General features: G+C 37.7%; 3 protein-coding genes across 3 annotated transcripts; all 3 read right to left on the minus strand.

Annotated features, from left to right (window-relative positions):
* Position 1: 1 nt before the first annotated feature.
* On the minus strand, positions 2 to 1,688 carry LOC132173045 (ankyrin repeat domain-containing protein, chloroplastic-like; the record flags this gene model as incomplete). The annotated part of the gene is made up of 4 exons (XM_059584603.1): positions 948 to 1,688; positions 526 to 602; positions 170 to 268; positions 2 to 64 (listed from the first exon to the last, which is right to left on the minus strand). Coding segments are annotated over exons 1-4 (942 nt in total), but the record flags the coding sequence as incomplete, so codon positions are not given.
* A 1,923-nt stretch (positions 1,689 to 3,611) lies between these two features.
* Positions 3,612 to 7,483, minus strand: LOC132171120 (serine/arginine-rich splicing factor SR45a). The gene is made up of 8 exons (XM_059582349.1): positions 7,376 to 7,483; positions 7,264 to 7,283; positions 5,788 to 5,946; positions 5,623 to 5,646; positions 5,362 to 5,461; positions 5,001 to 5,150; positions 4,298 to 4,367; positions 3,612 to 4,153 (listed from the first exon to the last, which is right to left on the minus strand). The coding sequence occupies exons 1-8, from the start codon at positions 7,376 to 7,378 to the stop codon at positions 3,933 to 3,935; spliced, it is 747 nt and encodes a 248-aa protein (XP_059438332.1). The 5' UTR covers positions 7,379 to 7,483; the 3' UTR covers positions 3,612 to 3,932.
* An 892-nt stretch (positions 7,484 to 8,375) lies between these two features.
* Positions 8,376 to 16,630, minus strand: LOC132170269 (phospholipase D delta-like). The gene is made up of 10 exons (XM_059581186.1): positions 15,682 to 16,630; positions 14,618 to 14,734; positions 13,818 to 14,012; positions 12,516 to 12,824; positions 12,302 to 12,370; positions 11,988 to 12,135; positions 11,332 to 11,480; positions 10,807 to 10,959; positions 9,596 to 9,796; positions 8,376 to 8,949 (listed from the first exon to the last, which is right to left on the minus strand). Exons 1-10 carry the CDS (start codon positions 16,621 to 16,623, stop codon positions 8,653 to 8,655), a joined length of 2,580 nt encoding a protein of 859 aa, XP_059437169.1. The 5' UTR covers positions 16,624 to 16,630; the 3' UTR covers positions 8,376 to 8,652.
* Between the last annotated feature and the right edge of the window lie 1,200 nt (positions 16,631 to 17,830).

Raw genomic sequence — 17,830 nt, forward strand, 5'->3', positions numbered from 1 at the left:
AAAGATAGTTTGTAATAGCCTGCTTTTTTCCAATTATTGCTTTGTGAAGAGCAGTCCAACCATCCTGGAAAGGAAATAAATTCCAAGGCCCAGATTAAGAGCAGAAAAGCAGCAATTAGAGCTTCCAAGCACTTTAGCGCCCCATATCACAAGTGCTTGTTTTCTATACCTTATCTGCAGCATTGATATCAACATTATGCTTCAATAAAACATCCATGAGGTAGAACTCTCCTGATGCAGCAAGAGTATGCAAAGGTAGCCACTTTTCCTGAAAAGGATTGAACCAAATGTTGAGTCACTAATCAGGGAATTACGAAAGTGTGTGGAGAAAACCATTTCAGGCGTCCAATTTTCAAAAATTGCAACCGAGATAACTACTCATTTAGACCCAAAAATCCAGGAAGGCTGTGAGGATCAGCAACTAGTTTCTTAAACCAAAAACCATACAAGAACGCCGAAAAAGCTGAAAGAAAATCAAAAGAAACAGAATTACAATCCAATGGTCAAGGTCCATGTGAAACTTACAGAGGTAGCAGCTGCCACATCAGGTTTCTTCCTAGTCAGCAGAAACTTTTCCTCCTTAGTAAACAACTTACGACGGCCTATTCATTCAAGTGTAAAAGATAAGTATTGATGGCAACAATGACTACGAGAATTATCTTCGTCAAAATCTCAACAGAACCAGACGAAAAGAAAGTTCTGTGCACTGAAGAATAAATTACATACCAATGAACTGAGAAATTGAAAGACAAATTAATGTGCACAAAATGCAGACACCCAAATATTATTAACTTCTATCTGATACCAAACGGTGCCTTAAGTTGAAAACCGAAAAAATTAGCTACCCCTTCCTACTCCTGCAGTAATCTCCATAGCTTATTCTACTAGCTTAGCAAATCCACCTTCAGAGGCCTTATTTTCACAAAAAGCATAAGAAAACTTCCTACCTTCAGAGGCTTTATTTTCACCGGGCTCGTAATTCCCACTGTTGAAGAACTCCGTCACGTCCTCCAAGCCCCTACCGTACACTGCCCACCTGGGGTTCTTGGGCACCACTCGCTGACTCGACGCGTTCACTTCACCTTCTTTATCCTCCTTTACCGGAAACCGCGACGGGTTATCGAGCACGAGCGGCTTTACCTGCGCCAACTTGGCCTGTTTCAACTCCAAATACTCCTTCAAATTCACGTTCCTAATGGGCTCGTATCCCTTCTTCCTCTTCTCCACTTTGCTGCCGAACTCCAATTTTTGAGCGATCCTGCGCCGTTCTTTCTTGGTGATGTTGATCTCCGCCTGGATTTGGTGCCACTGGTCCGGGATTAGGTTCTCGGGCTCGATTTCCGGGATGGGTTTCTTGTGCTTGTGTTTGTTTGGCTTAGCGGGAATGGGGGTCTCAGAAACAACGTCTTGTTGGAGTAAGGGGTCCTCGAATGCGCCTTCTTCGAAGACGAGGCAGTCGCCAATGACGATGTCCTCGACGTCGTCGTTTTGGAGGGAGGGAAGAGAGAGTGGATGGGAGTGGAGTTTACAACGGAACTTTATCGTAGATTTGGGGCATGAGAGGGAAAGGGGAGGTAGGTGTGTGGGGAAGAGAGGGAAGAGTTTGGGAGGGGTTTGGGGGTTTAGAAGAAGAGATGAGGAGGGTGACATGGTGCGTGGCAATGGAGGGAGCTGGGAGCCGAGCAGAGTTGATTGATTTTCGGATTTGGTTCGGTTATCACTGTAGCGCAGTATTTAAGGCCAGGTGGATGCTCTCGCGTGGACTCTTTTGTCTTCAAGAACTAGGCCGTCAGTGATTTGGGCCCATTGTGAGGGATTTAGAGAGGAATAGTAAAGCAACAAATATAGGAAGTGGGCAATTTTAAAGTTTGGGACTTGCCATAGAACAAGATAAGGATTTTTTTTTTTTCTTTGGGTTTGAACAAAAAAAAAGAAAAGAAAGAGTAATGCAAATTTTTATCCTATAATGCTGACATGATAGCCAATCAACCATTGGATAAGTCTTTTTTTTTTAAAAAAAAAAAAAAAAAACACTATAGGGTTAATTGAAATTGTCACATTAATATTATTAGATAAAAATGTGATATATATAGTATTAGATAAAAATGTGGGAGAAGACTCCAAAAAAGCAATGTTGCAGGATTGGCATTTTGTGATGTTTTTGAAGGTATTATAGCACGTTGGACTAGACGTAATGAGGTGCTGCATGGGGGGGGATTTTACTCATCCTAACCGTATTGTTCAAGAAGGGGAGGCCTCCCTGTTATAGTTTATGCAAGCTCAAGGGAAGAATTTCAGTGATCTAGGAAAGGAGATACCTGTAACGTGGAAAACTCCTCTTTTTGGGAAGTACGAGGTTAATTGGGATGTGGCTATAAATTCATCTAAGAGAATATTTGGTGTTGGAATAATAGTGAGGGATCACATGAGTCTGGTTCATGTAGCTTCAAGTAAGACCATCCATTCTGTGCAAGAACTGGTTGTGGCGGAAGCAATGAGTGCCTTACTTGCGGATGAGTTCAATAGGGACTTGAGCATCCAGGACATAGATCTTGAAGGTGACTCAATGCAAGTGGTTTATGTAATATGAGATTCTGGTATTCAATGGAGTACTTATGGGCAAATAATGGGAGACACGAGATTGGTTCTCAATTTGCTAAGGAGTTGGATTATTGGTCAAGTGAAGAGAGCAGCCAATTCGGCAGCTCATGAACTTGCACAGGTAGCTGTGATAAATATTGTTGATAATATTTGGATGGAAAAAGTCCCATCGTGCATTTTTGATATTGTTACTCTAGAGCAACTTGCTATTCATGTTTAGAGTCTTTGGGCTCTAGATGTTTTCTCAATTTTATATGAAATGAAAGCAGATTTTTTTCAAAAAAAAAAAAAAAAAGGTTAATTTTTTGGAAAACACATTATGTCATTATGTTACCCTACGAAAAGCTATTCATCTAATTTTTTAGATAAATAATTATTCCTCTTTGTAGGAGAATAGTTATTCTCAAAAATTGTGTGCAACTAAATAATAAAAATAACTATTTCATAAGAATAGTCATTCCATTTTAGGGGTTTGTTTTGCATACCAAATGTGCCTTAGGCCCTTAAGGAATAGCTTTTTCCCTATAATGAGAAATATATGTACTCTTTAAAAATATCTCCAAAAAACTCATTCATCATTTTGGTCTTTCGCATTGATGGACGGGTATTGTCAACCCATCTAAACCTCCGGAGGTGGTTGTAACCACCCCCAACTTGTCATATAGATTTGGTGGTTTGACTACCATCACGCAGAGGTTGGGGATGACATCGACTAGGTGTCATTCCTATGTTATTTTATAAGTATTTTAAAATTTTTTGTTAATATCAAGTCCATACCAGTTAAAATAAAAAAAAATTGTCACTCTTATGTTGTCATCAAATGAATAAATATAATTAGTCATTCCGTTATTCCCAAATAATCATCATTCCAATATGCCAAACATACCTCATAAGTTGGTTTTAGGCGTCTTCAATAAATTAAGGCTCAGGGCTAAGCAACACTGCACTCTTACAATATGATCTAGAATTATCGATCTATACATATTGTTTAAAGAAAAACGCTTGAAAAATAAAAATAAAAACCCACATTTCCGATATTTCCAATTTATGCAGCAATGTAGATTGTGTTGGGTTAAGCCATACAAATCAAGTCATCAATCAAAAACAACAAACCTACTATTTGAGAGGAAATGACTTCTACAAGGGTTCCGCGGAAAACACAACTACTGCAGATTATAACGAGATCCAAAACAAGGAAAAGACCACATGCCTTCCAACCAAACATGAGTATCTGCCTATGTTCAGTGCAAACCAAAGATCATTACAATACCATAACTAGTTCACAAACTTCCAAGTCTCCCTTCCACAGAGGACACCAAAACCTAAAAGCATCATCTAGAACCACGAGCATATTTCCTTTCTGGGCTAGGAGAATAAGGAACCGACCTGGACCTGTCCCTTCTTGATCTTCCACCATGGGGTGGTGAGTGTCTTGGAGAATAATCACGAACCCCTCGATACGGTGAGCGCCTTGGAGATCTACGATACCCATAGTCATCACGTCCACGATATCTACCACGGTCACCACGGTCGCCACGGTCGCCACGAGGGCCTTTCACCAATGCAACAATCAAATTGGAGTGAATATTGTTAACATGCCTCTAAAACCACTAAATAAGTAGGTCCATTTTATGCTTATGGGAAAAGGCGAGAGAGAATAAATCCATGTTTACAAATAAATACTTACTAAACTTACCATAGTCTCTGGTATTTTTCAGCCCAAGATAGTGTCCTGGTGTAGGAGTTCTTGCTCGTTTCCTCCGTGACTGAAAGATAAATAGATCACCTCAATTCTTTGAAGTTCCATGATGCAAATTAAACTTCAACAAATCACGCATCACATAAAATATGTCTTCTTTTTCTTTTTTCTTTTTTTTTTTTTTTGTTAAGTATAACATAAAATAGGACTTAAACAATGAGACATCATTTTTACATATTGTAGTCTATAAAAAATAGTTTTTTTTTTTTTTAAATAAAAAATAAAAACCTTCATTAAGAAAACTGGCTACCAAAGAAAGCACAGGACATCCAGGTATACATCACTAGTCTCCATGAAATGAATGTCAGGTATGAGATACCATAAAAGCCTGATTAGAAAGTGGTTGATAATGTCCGTTGATTAGTTGAGAGTTGAAAGTGAATGCTGAGGTTGTATAGTTGTTGGACAATATAGTTGCTATGTTAAGTTGATCAGACGCATTTGATAAGCTGTTTAAGCTTGCCACTGATCAAGCTGTTTCACTAAAGTTGACATGGATGAACTCATCATCTTTGATTGATTGCTGCCAACATAGATGACGCAATGTGTTCTGAATATAACCAGAAAACCTCCAAGTCAAGAAGAAAGAAAACTAATCAAATTTGCCAGTTGCTTACCACTTAAAGAACAATCACATTACCTTTTCTACAGTTATATAACGACCTTCAAGAACTGATTGGTTGAGATATTTAACGCAACGGTTGGCATCGTCAACATTTTCCATCGTAACAAAAGCAAAACCACGTGAGATACGCGTACGAGGCTCCACCACAAGAAAACAGGAAGCTACCTGAAATTTGGGGAGGAAAAAGTAGCAGTGACTATAGATGAAAAATTACATTATGGTCAAGTTTGGTACTGTAACAAGCTTACAAGCAGATGCAGAGAATAGATTTAGAGAACTTGCATCAATTAACCAGGAGTATTTACAGTAACAAGATAAAAATTAAGGGGTAACTGACTAACTGCCATGAACTTTTGACTACAAATAAGAAACCAACCTTTCCCTCCTTAGAGAAGTGCTCTTCAAGGTCCCTCTCTGTGACCCTTTGGGAGAGGCCAGTTACATAAAGGGTATCCCCAGGGTTTACAATCTCAGTCCTGCCACGTTTTCAAAAATTAGACCTCCATGTAAAGAAAGCAAGCATAAGCATCAGGATTTGACATGGAAGAAAGATTTACATAAGAATCATGTTAGAAGCAGAAATACTAATAAAATAAAACAAATAAAATATATAAATAAAACAAATATTAGAACCTACCTGCCATGACTTCTGGACCTCGACCTAAACCAGAAACACCAGCCACCCATGAAGAACAGACACAAACACACAAGTATCAAAGTCAGACATGACAGAGGCTACATAAAAATATTATTTTTACAAGCCTGACATACTAATGAGAACATAGCTGGAGAGACAACAAACCTGCCACGACTTCTGGACCGGGATCTGGGCCTTGGCCTGGACCAGGATCTAGATCTGGACCTAGACCTAGGTCTAGACCAAGACCTGGATCTGGATCTGGGTCTAGATCTAGATCGGGACCTGGACTGAGCTCTAATAGGGGAAGGGGACTGCGAATACCTGGTGGATTAGGGCATCAAAATCACGACAAAAGGAATTTAAGAACTTCATAATACAGGTCCAGTTAAAATATAAGCTGGTTATAAAAGAGTGATGTACTTATTTCCATGATGCCAATCTTCATAAGATTATACATCCTATATGCCCTACAAACCTCTCGTGTTATCTATATTGAGTTATTCCCATGTTTATATTCCAAACAGCTCAGACAAAGCCTGCTCCATATCATAATACTTCAACTCCACATTGCCCATTTTGCCCATTTTGCCCATATCTTTTACCCAAGCTTGTAGAAAAAGAGTAATAAAAGACTAAATATTATAAACTTTATGGTCTCTGAATTATGTCACCTTCCAAAGTCAAATCTACATTTAAAATTATACTTAAAATGAAAGATTGAAAATACACCAATAGAAGTGCAAATATTAGAGAGTTCATTGCAAAATTTTGAAACATGCTTGTCATAAAGCTCAAGATTACTAGATGGTTCCTTCCACAAGTCACAAAGTAGTGCAAACTTATATACTCAACTCAAAACCCTAATTCCCAAGTCATGGGGGCTGGCCCCACAAATTGTTCCTCAACTAATTGGTGGTCTGGCACAAAGTATGTTTGTTAATAGAATTAAATCTCTTAAATGCAAATAGATATTATACGTCATATGCACACAACCATATTATGGTGCCAGTACACCATGACCACAAATGTTTTCATTCTTGAAAATTAAACTCAACCCCAATGGGTTGGCTCAAGTGGCAAGTCACCCGGGTACCTTATGAAGTATCAAGTCTAAGGTTCAACCGTCTTTGAGTGCAAACAATTCCTTTGGGCTACACCCACGGGCAAAAGCCCTAGCTTTACCTAAACCGTGTGGAGAGAGTAATTTACATGGTGTCCTGACTAGAGCCCCGGTTATCAAAAAAAATTAAACCAAAACTTGGATGGTGGTGCGGAACTAGCAACCCTGTGTATCAAACTAAAATTTCACAATTGGATTGTTTCCTTGCCAAGCATCTAGGACTAAGTTCCCAAAAATAGCATAAAGGTTTGGATTTTATGCAAGTTAAACAAGCAACAGCTTATCAGAGCTCCGAAATTCCAAACACAGCATAAGTGTTCCCAAAATATCACATAAGCTAATCCCTATGAAACCAGACACACATATATCTAGGGTTTCCCCGTGAGTAATTCAAAAACTATAATTCAAGTTCTTAAAATTCATATAACTAGGAACAAGAAAGTCCAATCTGACGAATCCGAAAATCCCTAATGTACCGTGTATGATAACGCAAACTCGGGTAAGATTTTAGGGTTTACCTTTTGCGAGGAGAATCGGCCTGTAACAACAATCAAAACCGAATATGATATCACAAATGGTTGTCAATCAAATAACAATGAAAATGGAACACAGTGATAGAGAGGAGCTTGCCATTTTCTCCAAGAGACGACGAACCCTAGAGGGAAGAAGATCGAATATTTAGGGTTTTGGGAGACTGAGCTTTCACGCGAATCGCAAAGTCGCGGTCTGATTTGTTTCTTTTGGGACTTTGTACGAAATGTAATAATAATATTATATTGGAGGACCGATACGATACGGTTGATTCTAGTGGAAAAATATGTTTTTTTTTTTATTTTTTTTTTCTCTTTTTTAGTACATCTCCACATAATAGAAAAGATTCAAACTAATGATCTCCGTTCCATTAGGTATAGTTCCAACTAATTGAGCTACCTCTTAAGGACAGTGAAACGAGATGTTCAATTATCGTCAGTCATAATTTATTATTTAAATAAAGTTTTTTTTTTTTTTTTTTTTAAAGAAAAAATTTGAGTTGAAGGAAAAATCTTTAAATTGAATATTGATTTCAAGTTAAATAGAATTGAAAAAAAATAATTCACATCAGTCTATTAAACATATATACATTTTAAAATCACTTGCTCTAACATATTGAAGAACAAATGTCAACTCATATTAAAATTGCATATGAAAATCACATAATTTAAAGACCGAGTTATTATAATTTCCTTCAATCTAATTTAGAAAAAAAAAAAAAAAAACCTTTATTCTTATTCTTCATCCCTCCTGTATCTCCTTCTGCGGGCCAAAAATGAGAAAAATACTCACCAAAAAATAAAATAAAAATTGGAAAGAGTTAATTTTTATCTTATAAAGGGTATTTTTGTTATTTTAAATAATAGAAAGGGAACATTTGAACCCTAATGACAGATTGAGGGGATATTGCAAAACTTAAAACAGACATTGCAAAAAGAGAACCCAAATCTTATATTTTGCAGACAAAGAGAACCAAAATAGGTAGCATTTATTTTCTCAATTTGTGTTGAGACCATAAGAGGTTAAGAGCTCTGCAGTATTGTTTGTCATTCAAAATTTGAAAACTACGCAGAGCAAATGAAATAACAAATTTTGGAAAGAATAAAAGAAAAGCCACCATTCTCATAATAGCCGGAGAACCTCTCCAAGCGACAAGACACAAATCATACATTTGTACATGAATAAATATTCACAACATTTCAACCTTCTCACCATGTTCGTGCATTTGTATAACATTACAAACATACAGTGAAGGGGGACAGAGAGAGGGTGAGAACAAACTCTGATCCCTTCAGTTGAACAACCTAAAAGGCATGGGAACATGTCACTGCCATTCTTCATTACCAAGCGTGTATGAACACAACAATGGGAGGAGATTATGTAGTTAGAGTATCAGGAAGCTTGATGGAATGAGCTCCAAGTACTCTTCCACCTATGTCTGGGAAATTCTCATATCCGGGCAGGGGGCCGACCATCCCATTGGGATCTACCTTAATAGGATACTTGAGAAGATGGCCCTGCAATGATCTAAAAGTCTCATCTGTATATCTCTTCCAGTTATCTTCGGCAATCTCATTCACTCTCATTACACATTCCAAACTCTCCGGCTCCTTGAAAAGTGTATCCATTGACGCAAGATGCTCAGCCCACAGTGACATTCTGTATCCGTAGACCTGCGCATGCATATATATTTCAAACAACATTACCAACCACATCCAAAGGGACAATGGAATGCTTATGAGAGAATCTAGGCGATTACTTTTAAGTTTTCATTCACAAGGGACACACTGCAACTTTTCTCTCTGAGTGTTTTACAATGGAAGTCAATTCTTGTTGAACGTGTTATTTACAATGCCACAAGTACAATGTTTACCGTATTAGATCTGATCACCAAAGACAATGGCCAATGCTAATGAAGTGGGAGGCCATACCCTTGACACGGATCTAATCTTTGAGATGCTCAAACACCATGTTCTCTCACTCTACCCCCACTACCCAACCAAAGAAAAGAAAAGAGAGAAGAAGAAGCATCTACTCTTTTTTTTTTTTTTGGTTGGGGTCTGATTAGCATCTAATGTAAACTACATGATTTCAGTGTCGGTTTTTTTGTTATTTTTGTCACATCACCAGCCTAAATGTTTTGGCTGCTGACCACCCAAAGAAAGAAAGAGCGAAAAAATAGAGCTTCTTTTTTCTTGTTTGGGGGAGGGGGTTGGTGTTAAGCATCTTATGTGAAACACATCATTCTCATTGTTTTCTGTAACATCCTCCAAAGCCCCAAAATGAAAAGTTTGGAAAAACAAGAATAGATATACACACCTGACCGTGTGGTTGTTTCTTCCTTGCAGCCCAAGTGTGATGGGGCTGATATGCACCCATAGCTATTTCTGTGTCCTTTGTACCAGCCATGGATCTCTGGTTAATATTGGCAGATCCCAGAATTACATACTCATCATCTACTATCATTCCCTTGGCGTGTACATAAATCATAAACCGCTTAAACTTTTGCGCACTCGAGACCTGAAAGAAAATTTTGATTATGACCAACTCCGGAAGAATTAATTTCTTGAAAAATATAAAATGCCATATTTCAGCGACAAGTTGATAACACAGACATAAGGATGTAAGATTTCAAAATTCTGGGAACTTCTGTATCATAGTTCTTTTTTTAAAAAAAAAAAATAGTTTAAATATCACACAGAAACATCTGAGCAAAAAAAGTAAAATGGCAAATACTATGACAAAAAAATTCTAAAGCCATTTACAAATAAGTTCTATTGCATGCAATTTAATACCAACAACTAAGAGAAGTTGGACGTAGAGATCAATAAAATGCACCGGCCTTTTTCATTGTCAGAATATTGTAAAAAAAGAAAACTTAGCAATAATTCCGCAATTATTTAGCCCTGTAGAAATAAAATAGAACAAGAACCATTCAACATACTAGTAGAGACCCATGAAAAGGGATAAGTTTTATAAACCTTGATGAAGAAATTAAGATAACCACAGCACCCAATGCAACTAGACAAAATTGTCTCAAGAATTTGAAGGGTTGGAGGCCTGGCCAATCAGAAAAACTAAAGACACCCATCTCCTTTCTGTGCTTTTCAGACTAGAGAATGCCTTCATTGACAGGTGCAAAAGAAAAATAAGAAAGGAGAGTTCTTTGTTAACTGTTCCCTCAGATAAACACATTTAAATTATGTCGGTGATCATCCAGCTGAGAATAGAATTCCACATTTTGCTATAGGCCATATTGGTGTTTCACAGGCACTGCTAACATGTTGATAACAAAGATAATTACAGCATGGTTTTTGTTGATGTTGGATTAATATCTCATAGCTGAAAGTACTGAAAAAAATGTTACGTACACCACATTTAAGATGCAAAAATACTGAAAGTGTATCCACTGTCACAGTGGATGTGACAAATAAAAGAATTTCTTGGCAGTAGAAGTTAAGGATCAACTATTTACTCTATGTCATGATAGTTTCGAACAGCACAAAAGAGATTTTCATTAGAACAATTACCTTATCAGCATTATCACTCAAGCTTTCCTCGGAAAAATCTTCCCGGTTACCAAGACAATAGAAATTGAGGTAATGTTGAGGATCAGAGTTCACAAGCTGCATCACTTTCAGTTCCTTTGCAACTATATCATACATCATTTGCATTGTTTGGCTCTGCGAAGAGGAAATGTGCAGAAGCTAGGTATAAATAATGTTGTTACTGTTGTTATTATCCACATTATACACTTTTTGGACTTAGGTTCCAGAACATCCTAATAACACAACCTAAAACCAAGAACTCACTCTAATGAATAAAATGCACTCTATCCAATTGAATATGATAACTTCTGGAATTGTTATTAGTGAATCCAAACCAATAATTGGCAAGAACAACCTTTTGGTTGCCAAAAGAAAAATACTACTTCATTGTTTCTTCTTGACCTTCATTGTAAGAAAGTAACAGCCATCTTTAGCCATCTCGTTAGTACCAAAACATGAAGCAACATCTCCAGCTAACATAGTTTAGGCATTAGATAACCATATTACCTGCCAAAAGAGAATTTCTTGCATAGCTGCAGAATTTGGATCACCCTCAGGCCACATTGGTATGACAATATACACTGAAAATCTCTCCTTTGCTCTAATTTTACTAGCAATCTTTAATGCCAACTCCATTGGGATTAGATTATCAGCCCCTGCCCATACCATGCAATCCAATAACTTCAGAAAATTTTCGAGCCAACAAACGAGGAAGGTATTTGGTATTTAGAACGTCATTCTTACCCAAATACATAAAAAGAAATTACAAGTCACAGCATACTAAGGGAGAATGCAGATAGAACGATCAAGACTGTCCTCATGGTGGCTAAATTAAGTAGAAATGTAGCAGTGACTAAAAATAAGTTTCAAATCTTGACAATATTTGCATCAATTTTGTGTGGATGAACTAGTAGATGAAATTATTTAAGATAGATAAATTATATGTGTAATCTGATACACCAAGAAAACAGATTGAACACAGAAGCGTAGAGGCTACTTCTCAAATATGAACTTCTCACATTTTGAGATCTTAGGAATAATACTTTACATAAAAACTCCATTGCAGTGATTCTTCGGTAAAAAGAGAATTTTGGTCCAAGGAATGGAAACAATGTTGTATAGACAACCAAATAAAACAGTGCGGGGAAGATTATGATCTTGACCTGCATATTTATATGATGGCCACGCATATGATGATCCAAGAAAATACTGATTTTCAATATATATGAAATGTTGAGCAGATCTGATCGCCTGGATGTATCCTGTTTGAATGCTTTTATCTATTACCAGATTTTTCGCACAAATAAGGTTCTGCAGTAGAAGAACGTCAATTTGAAATTAGGTAATTATTATATGATGTACAACAAATATAGAGAAGTCAGATCTTGGTCACAACAAAGAGGCAATGAAAATCTTGTCAATGCAAATTGGGGTTTCTATGTAAAGAGAGAAGAAGGTGTATGTAGATCATATATACCTGGGCAAAAGCAGCATCAACTGTTTTGGGAAATCCTTTCAGTGACCCTGAGTCAATGGACCTCAAAATCTGACAAAGCAAAATAAACACACAAGGATTGAATGGAACAATTGAACCAAACGAGGAAATTTTCATAACCCCCAAATAAAAAAAGAAAAGCAAAAGCAAAAGATAAGGGGAGCTTTTACTCAAGAAGAGACTTGCAAAGTCCAACCTGAACATGCCAAATTTCAGGATCATTACTTTTACGGGATATCCATAAGTTGGGATCATCTTGCGGAACACATGTGGTACCATCCTTTGAAGCCCATGGGGGAGGACTTCGTATCCAAGAGATCCGATCTATTTTTATTAAGGCATCGTCGTGCCAATGGGAAACCCTTTTGAGACGTAGTCCAAATTCTGTCCATTTCGTTGCTTTCCTCCAACGCTGTTCAAAGTTTATAAGAACATCATATGCAGCAGGCCCATCAACTTTGCAGTGCAAGTCATGCCATGGTTGCCTTGGAGCTTTAGTTCCAGCCTAATTCATACAGAAAACATGGGGAGAAAACAGGGACAGTCAAAAAGAAACAACTGCTACAGCATTATCACCAGTAGAGCAAGAAAATAGAATAGAAAATTAAGCAGGAATGCAGCCTACGAAATCACTGTAATAAAGGAAATTTTGATTTCACACTTGATAAAGTGCATAGCTTACTATGGCAGCATTATGTTAAAACTATGATAAGAAACAAAATTCTTAGTGACATACTAACATGTAAATATGTGACTTTCCCCAAGAGGTACAAACAAAGTTGACAATTGATTATAGAGAAAGACCAGCAATAGGTCTATAACAAAGCCTGAATGCATCTGCATAAAATTTATTCAACCGAAAATTGTATCCCCAGAATGAGGCCTTCAATAAATATTGTTGATAAGTCACATGAATACAACTCAAACTTAAGGGCACTTAAGAATCAAGTACTAGAGAAAATTGGTAGATGCTGCTTATCAATATTTTCTTTATGAATAAGAGAAAAAACTCATGAATAGCAACTTTCCTTTTGTAGCATCCCTGTATAAATGAGAATGGGAGAACGAAAGGACAGTGACACTGTCACAATCCCACAGAAAACAACCTAGCCAGATTCCCCACAGTCTAAAGAAAATGCTAAAGTTGCATTGTATTACATGTCAGGGGTTTCAAAGGCCTTATGGTCATAGGACCACATGGAGAACCGCTAGCAACATCATTCCTACCCTGAATTAGTACAAGGCAAACCATTATGGTAGAGAGAGAGAGAGAGAAAGGGAAAACTGGAGAGAGGGAGGGGGGGTGGTTTGAACGTTGTATTCAGGAATTCTTACTAATCATCTTTTGCTCTAAAGCCATTACAATTATAAAAAGGTACACATGCCCTTGTAACTTAATCACTAAGGTCATAGATACTAGAAAACCCTGAAAACATTTAAATGATGTCTAGATAGTACCTTAAAATATGCTCAGAAGACCATTTAGCTAAAAACTTACAGGAAATGTGGGATTGTGATAATCATCCTCAAATACAGTGTCAAGATCACGAAATAGTCGATGCTCAGGTGTATCATAGCGACCATCACAAAGATCAATCCCTCCTAAAAATGCAGTTATCTTACGATCATTACCACTTGCTTGTGTGTCCACAATAACACATTTTTGATGGTGTGTAAAAAGGGTTCCAACGACCTGTATAGAACCATTACATAAGCAACTCCAGCAAATTGTCCAGCTCAAAAGAAAGCAAATGGTATTATTAAAATCAAATAAACAATAAAACTAATCCTAAAACTAAGCTTTTTTCTTTTTCAAAAACTAAAAATGAAATTTTTTAGAAAAGAGGAGATACCCTTAGTACACGGGATGTATACAAAAAGTTCGCCTAAAGATACTTTCAATATGATTCCAAGCTATTAGATAAAACTAGGATTCCAAACCCACTATCTGTAAATATATGATTAAACCAGCAAATGTAAAATTAATTAAATATGTTCGAAGAGTCATGCTATTTAGTAGACTGTTATATGACTGCTATACAACTTGATGATGTAACAGTCAAAATCAACCATTGTAGAAAAAATAAAAAATTAAGAGCTGATTTTCACTACCATATCATTTGAGTTGTATGGAAAACGTATAACAATTTACTAAATAACATTACTCGTGTTTACAATGGAAGAACACTATTGTAAAAACAATTAAAGAAAAAAAAAAAAGAATAAGAAAAAAAAAAAAAAGAGACAATTGCCCAACTATAGCAGGAAAAATTTACTACACAATGGAATAAAGCTCACCTGCTGCTTGAAATAGCCCATCTTGCTGCTTGCATAGCGAGGTGCCAGCACACAAGTGACAGATGAATGCTTGAAAAACTTCTTGGTCTCTTCATCGTGCGTCTGCATCAGTCCATTCTGCAACCAATGCCACTTCCAGATTACAACTGAAAATTACACATCCCCGGCTAATAGTTTCCACAAAACAAATGCCTGGATTACACAAAGCAAAATATTCATGGCAACATCAATTTCTCCCCAAACACCCACCCAGGGCCCCAATATAATTTGTGTTGTATTATGTAAACAGAAAAACCATTATCTTGAATTGGATAATTCATAAATTACTTCTTTGATAGTAAACAACTCGCAGATACAATGAATTAAGGACAAAATAAGAGTAATTCACAAATGATAAATATTAAAAATGACAAAAGTCTGAACCATTTTAGCATTGTGCTTCCTAATTTGGTTATCTCCCTCATGGATTTTGGTTTAGGTGCTCTACAAAAACTATAGCACCTATTTGGGCTATTTTGTATTTTTTCTAATGATCCAAATTTAATTTCAAGTTTTTCGTAAGAAATATAAAGAGAATAGAATTAATTAAATATGGACCATTGAAAAAATTATAGGATGTGTTGTAGTTTTTTTTTTTTTTTTGATGATGAAAAACCCCTCCAAGGCAAGGCAGGCCCATTTTGTGTACCACGCCTGTCGGATAAACCTCTTACTCATGGAAAGTACCCCTTTCACACGAATCGGATAATACTCCAGCTTCGCCGGCGGGCTGGCCTCAATGAATTATCTATACATTTTTCAAAATAATAAATTTCATAAAATTGTGACACATAATTTAGCAAACAACTTTTGGGGAAAAAATTTTACAAGTTTAATACTTCTATCTTTTAAAATGCTTCTCACATGTTCTATTAAAAATGCAAGTTCTTGTTTTACTTAAAATTTGAGTAATTATAGGGATTATGAATTCTCTTGTCTTTAACAATTCCATCACTAAATTCTTCAAATATTAACAATTTATTTTTAACAAATTCATACTACGCAATGCAGGTCATAAGACACACCGTTTTGAGCACGAACTTGTCGTGGGAGGTCTTATCGTCCCAAATTAGCAACAAAACCCGCAGGCCTTCTTCGGACTTGTACTTGAGCAACTCACCGAGCGTCAAGTCCCCACCACGCGGCAACCGGCGCGTATGCTCCCGAACCAGCTTCACCTTGTGGTAAATCGACCAGCCCACAATGTACACCAAATGGTGAGCCTCCACGATCGCATGGCAAATGTCCTCCCAGCACTTCTCCTGCCGGTAAACCTTCCCTCCGTCCAGTTCGATCTCCGGTAGCGTCCCGTCCCGCACGTGCGCGTCCTGGTACGGTATCACCGAGCAACCTCTCCTCAAAGGGAAGTATGTGTGCCTCACGCCCCGTTGCTCCGGATCGCCAGCTATGCCGTGCCGGTTAGCCGGGGTTTTCTCAAACGGCGTGAACTGCATCTTGAGCAGGAGTTTCGAGCCCGGCTTCGGCGGCTTGCCGGTGGATCCGATGATATCAAACGCGTCGGAGATGAGCGCGCCGGTGGCGATCTTCTGCGCCGGGATTTTGACGGTGCCGATAAGCTCTGAGCCGAAAATGTCGTCATCTTTGACCTCGAATTCCAAATAAGTTACGGGGTGTGCCAGTGGAATATAGAAGCACTCGTTCCACGTAGGGTTCTGAGAGTTATGCATCACACGTGTGCGCGCCACCGTGGCCTGGGGCACCGAAACTTTGACGTACGGATCGCTGGTGACGATATTGCGGTGGTTGTGAACCTTGCGATCGCCTTCGCGATCACCACCGTCGGATTCTTCTTTGGAGTGTCGGATTTTGATAGTGCCACAGGCGGTGAAGCAGTGGCGGAGGTGCTGTGCCACGATGTCCATGTTGGGCAAGTTTTGGGCCCCGATGATCTTCAGGTCCAGGTCACCGTGGAGGTTGACCTGCGGGTCCGAACCGGACTCGGCCATTTTCGAAGCTGATGTGGGAACGACGGCGGTTCACTCATCACTGTACCAACTGTAATTTATAATAGAACAGCAGAGAATTGGAGTGAAGGGAGAGGAAGGAATACGTGAATGGTGACGAAGGCTTTTGGTGATTCTTTGCTTTTTGCAGAGATTTGGGATTGGGGATCTCATTTGATTATTATTTGAAAGAATCATTTCTTTTGCAAGGCTCTGAAGATGAAGATATGCTCTCCCAAGAACTCTCTGTTCCACTTTCCCGTATACTTCTTCCTTCTGTTAACCTTTGCTTCTCCGTTCCTGCATCCTCAGTATTCTCCTCACCTCCCTTCAAGACCTACGCTGAGAACCACCATGGCAAATCCCTCTCAAGACCTTGAAAGCCTAACGTCCCAAACTGAAGCCTTTGCATGGGATATTGACGCGTCTATCCAACCTGAAACCAACGCAACCATGCCCAGATAAATTGTAATTGCTCTGCACAACATCAGGTATTTGACCTTTACCTGCTATATTACTTTTTCACTTCACACTCTTAACAAATTTTTTATTCTATTTTTTATTTGTCTTAAAATATTATTATTTTTTATTTTTTTATTATATTATTGCCGTTGGGTGAAAAGAAAAAAATAAAAAAACAATAAACAAAAAAAAAGGTAAATAATATTTTATTTATGTAGTGTGCTACAAAAAATTACTATTTATTATAACAATGTAACTATTCTAACTAATGATAAATTACTCTTTTAGAGCTAAAAAAAAACAACAATAATAATTAAACGCAGCTAATTAATATTGCTCTTTTACCTATGCTACTGAAGATGCTAGGCAAAATCATAGTGACAAACGTCTCAACACTTGGGTGGGCTAGGGCCACTCGCTAAACCCCTTACCATTGAAGAATCAGAACCCAAAAACTTAATTCTTTTCTGTTCCTCTTCAGGCTCATCTTGAGAGAATCCTCAGCCAGGCTCCGTGGAATATTTGTGGCTCAAGCCCTGTCTACTTCAGCGAACACTGCGAGTATGTTCTTGATCACCGCACCCACACTATGCTCTCTTGTATACATTGTGTATGAGGGTTGTGTCAGTTTCGCATTTCAATGAATTGTTGCATACTTTAAAAAAAATAAAAAATCGGTTTTGTTTGTTACTTCCTTTTAGATGATGCTTTTACCCCCCAATAACTACCACCCTTTTTGCAATGTCCT

This window comes from Corylus avellana, chromosome ca2, assembly GCF_901000735.1.
Source record: "Corylus avellana chromosome ca2, CavTom2PMs-1.0".
NCBI classification, from domain to species: Eukaryota; Viridiplantae; Streptophyta; class Magnoliopsida; order Fagales; family Betulaceae; genus Corylus; species Corylus avellana.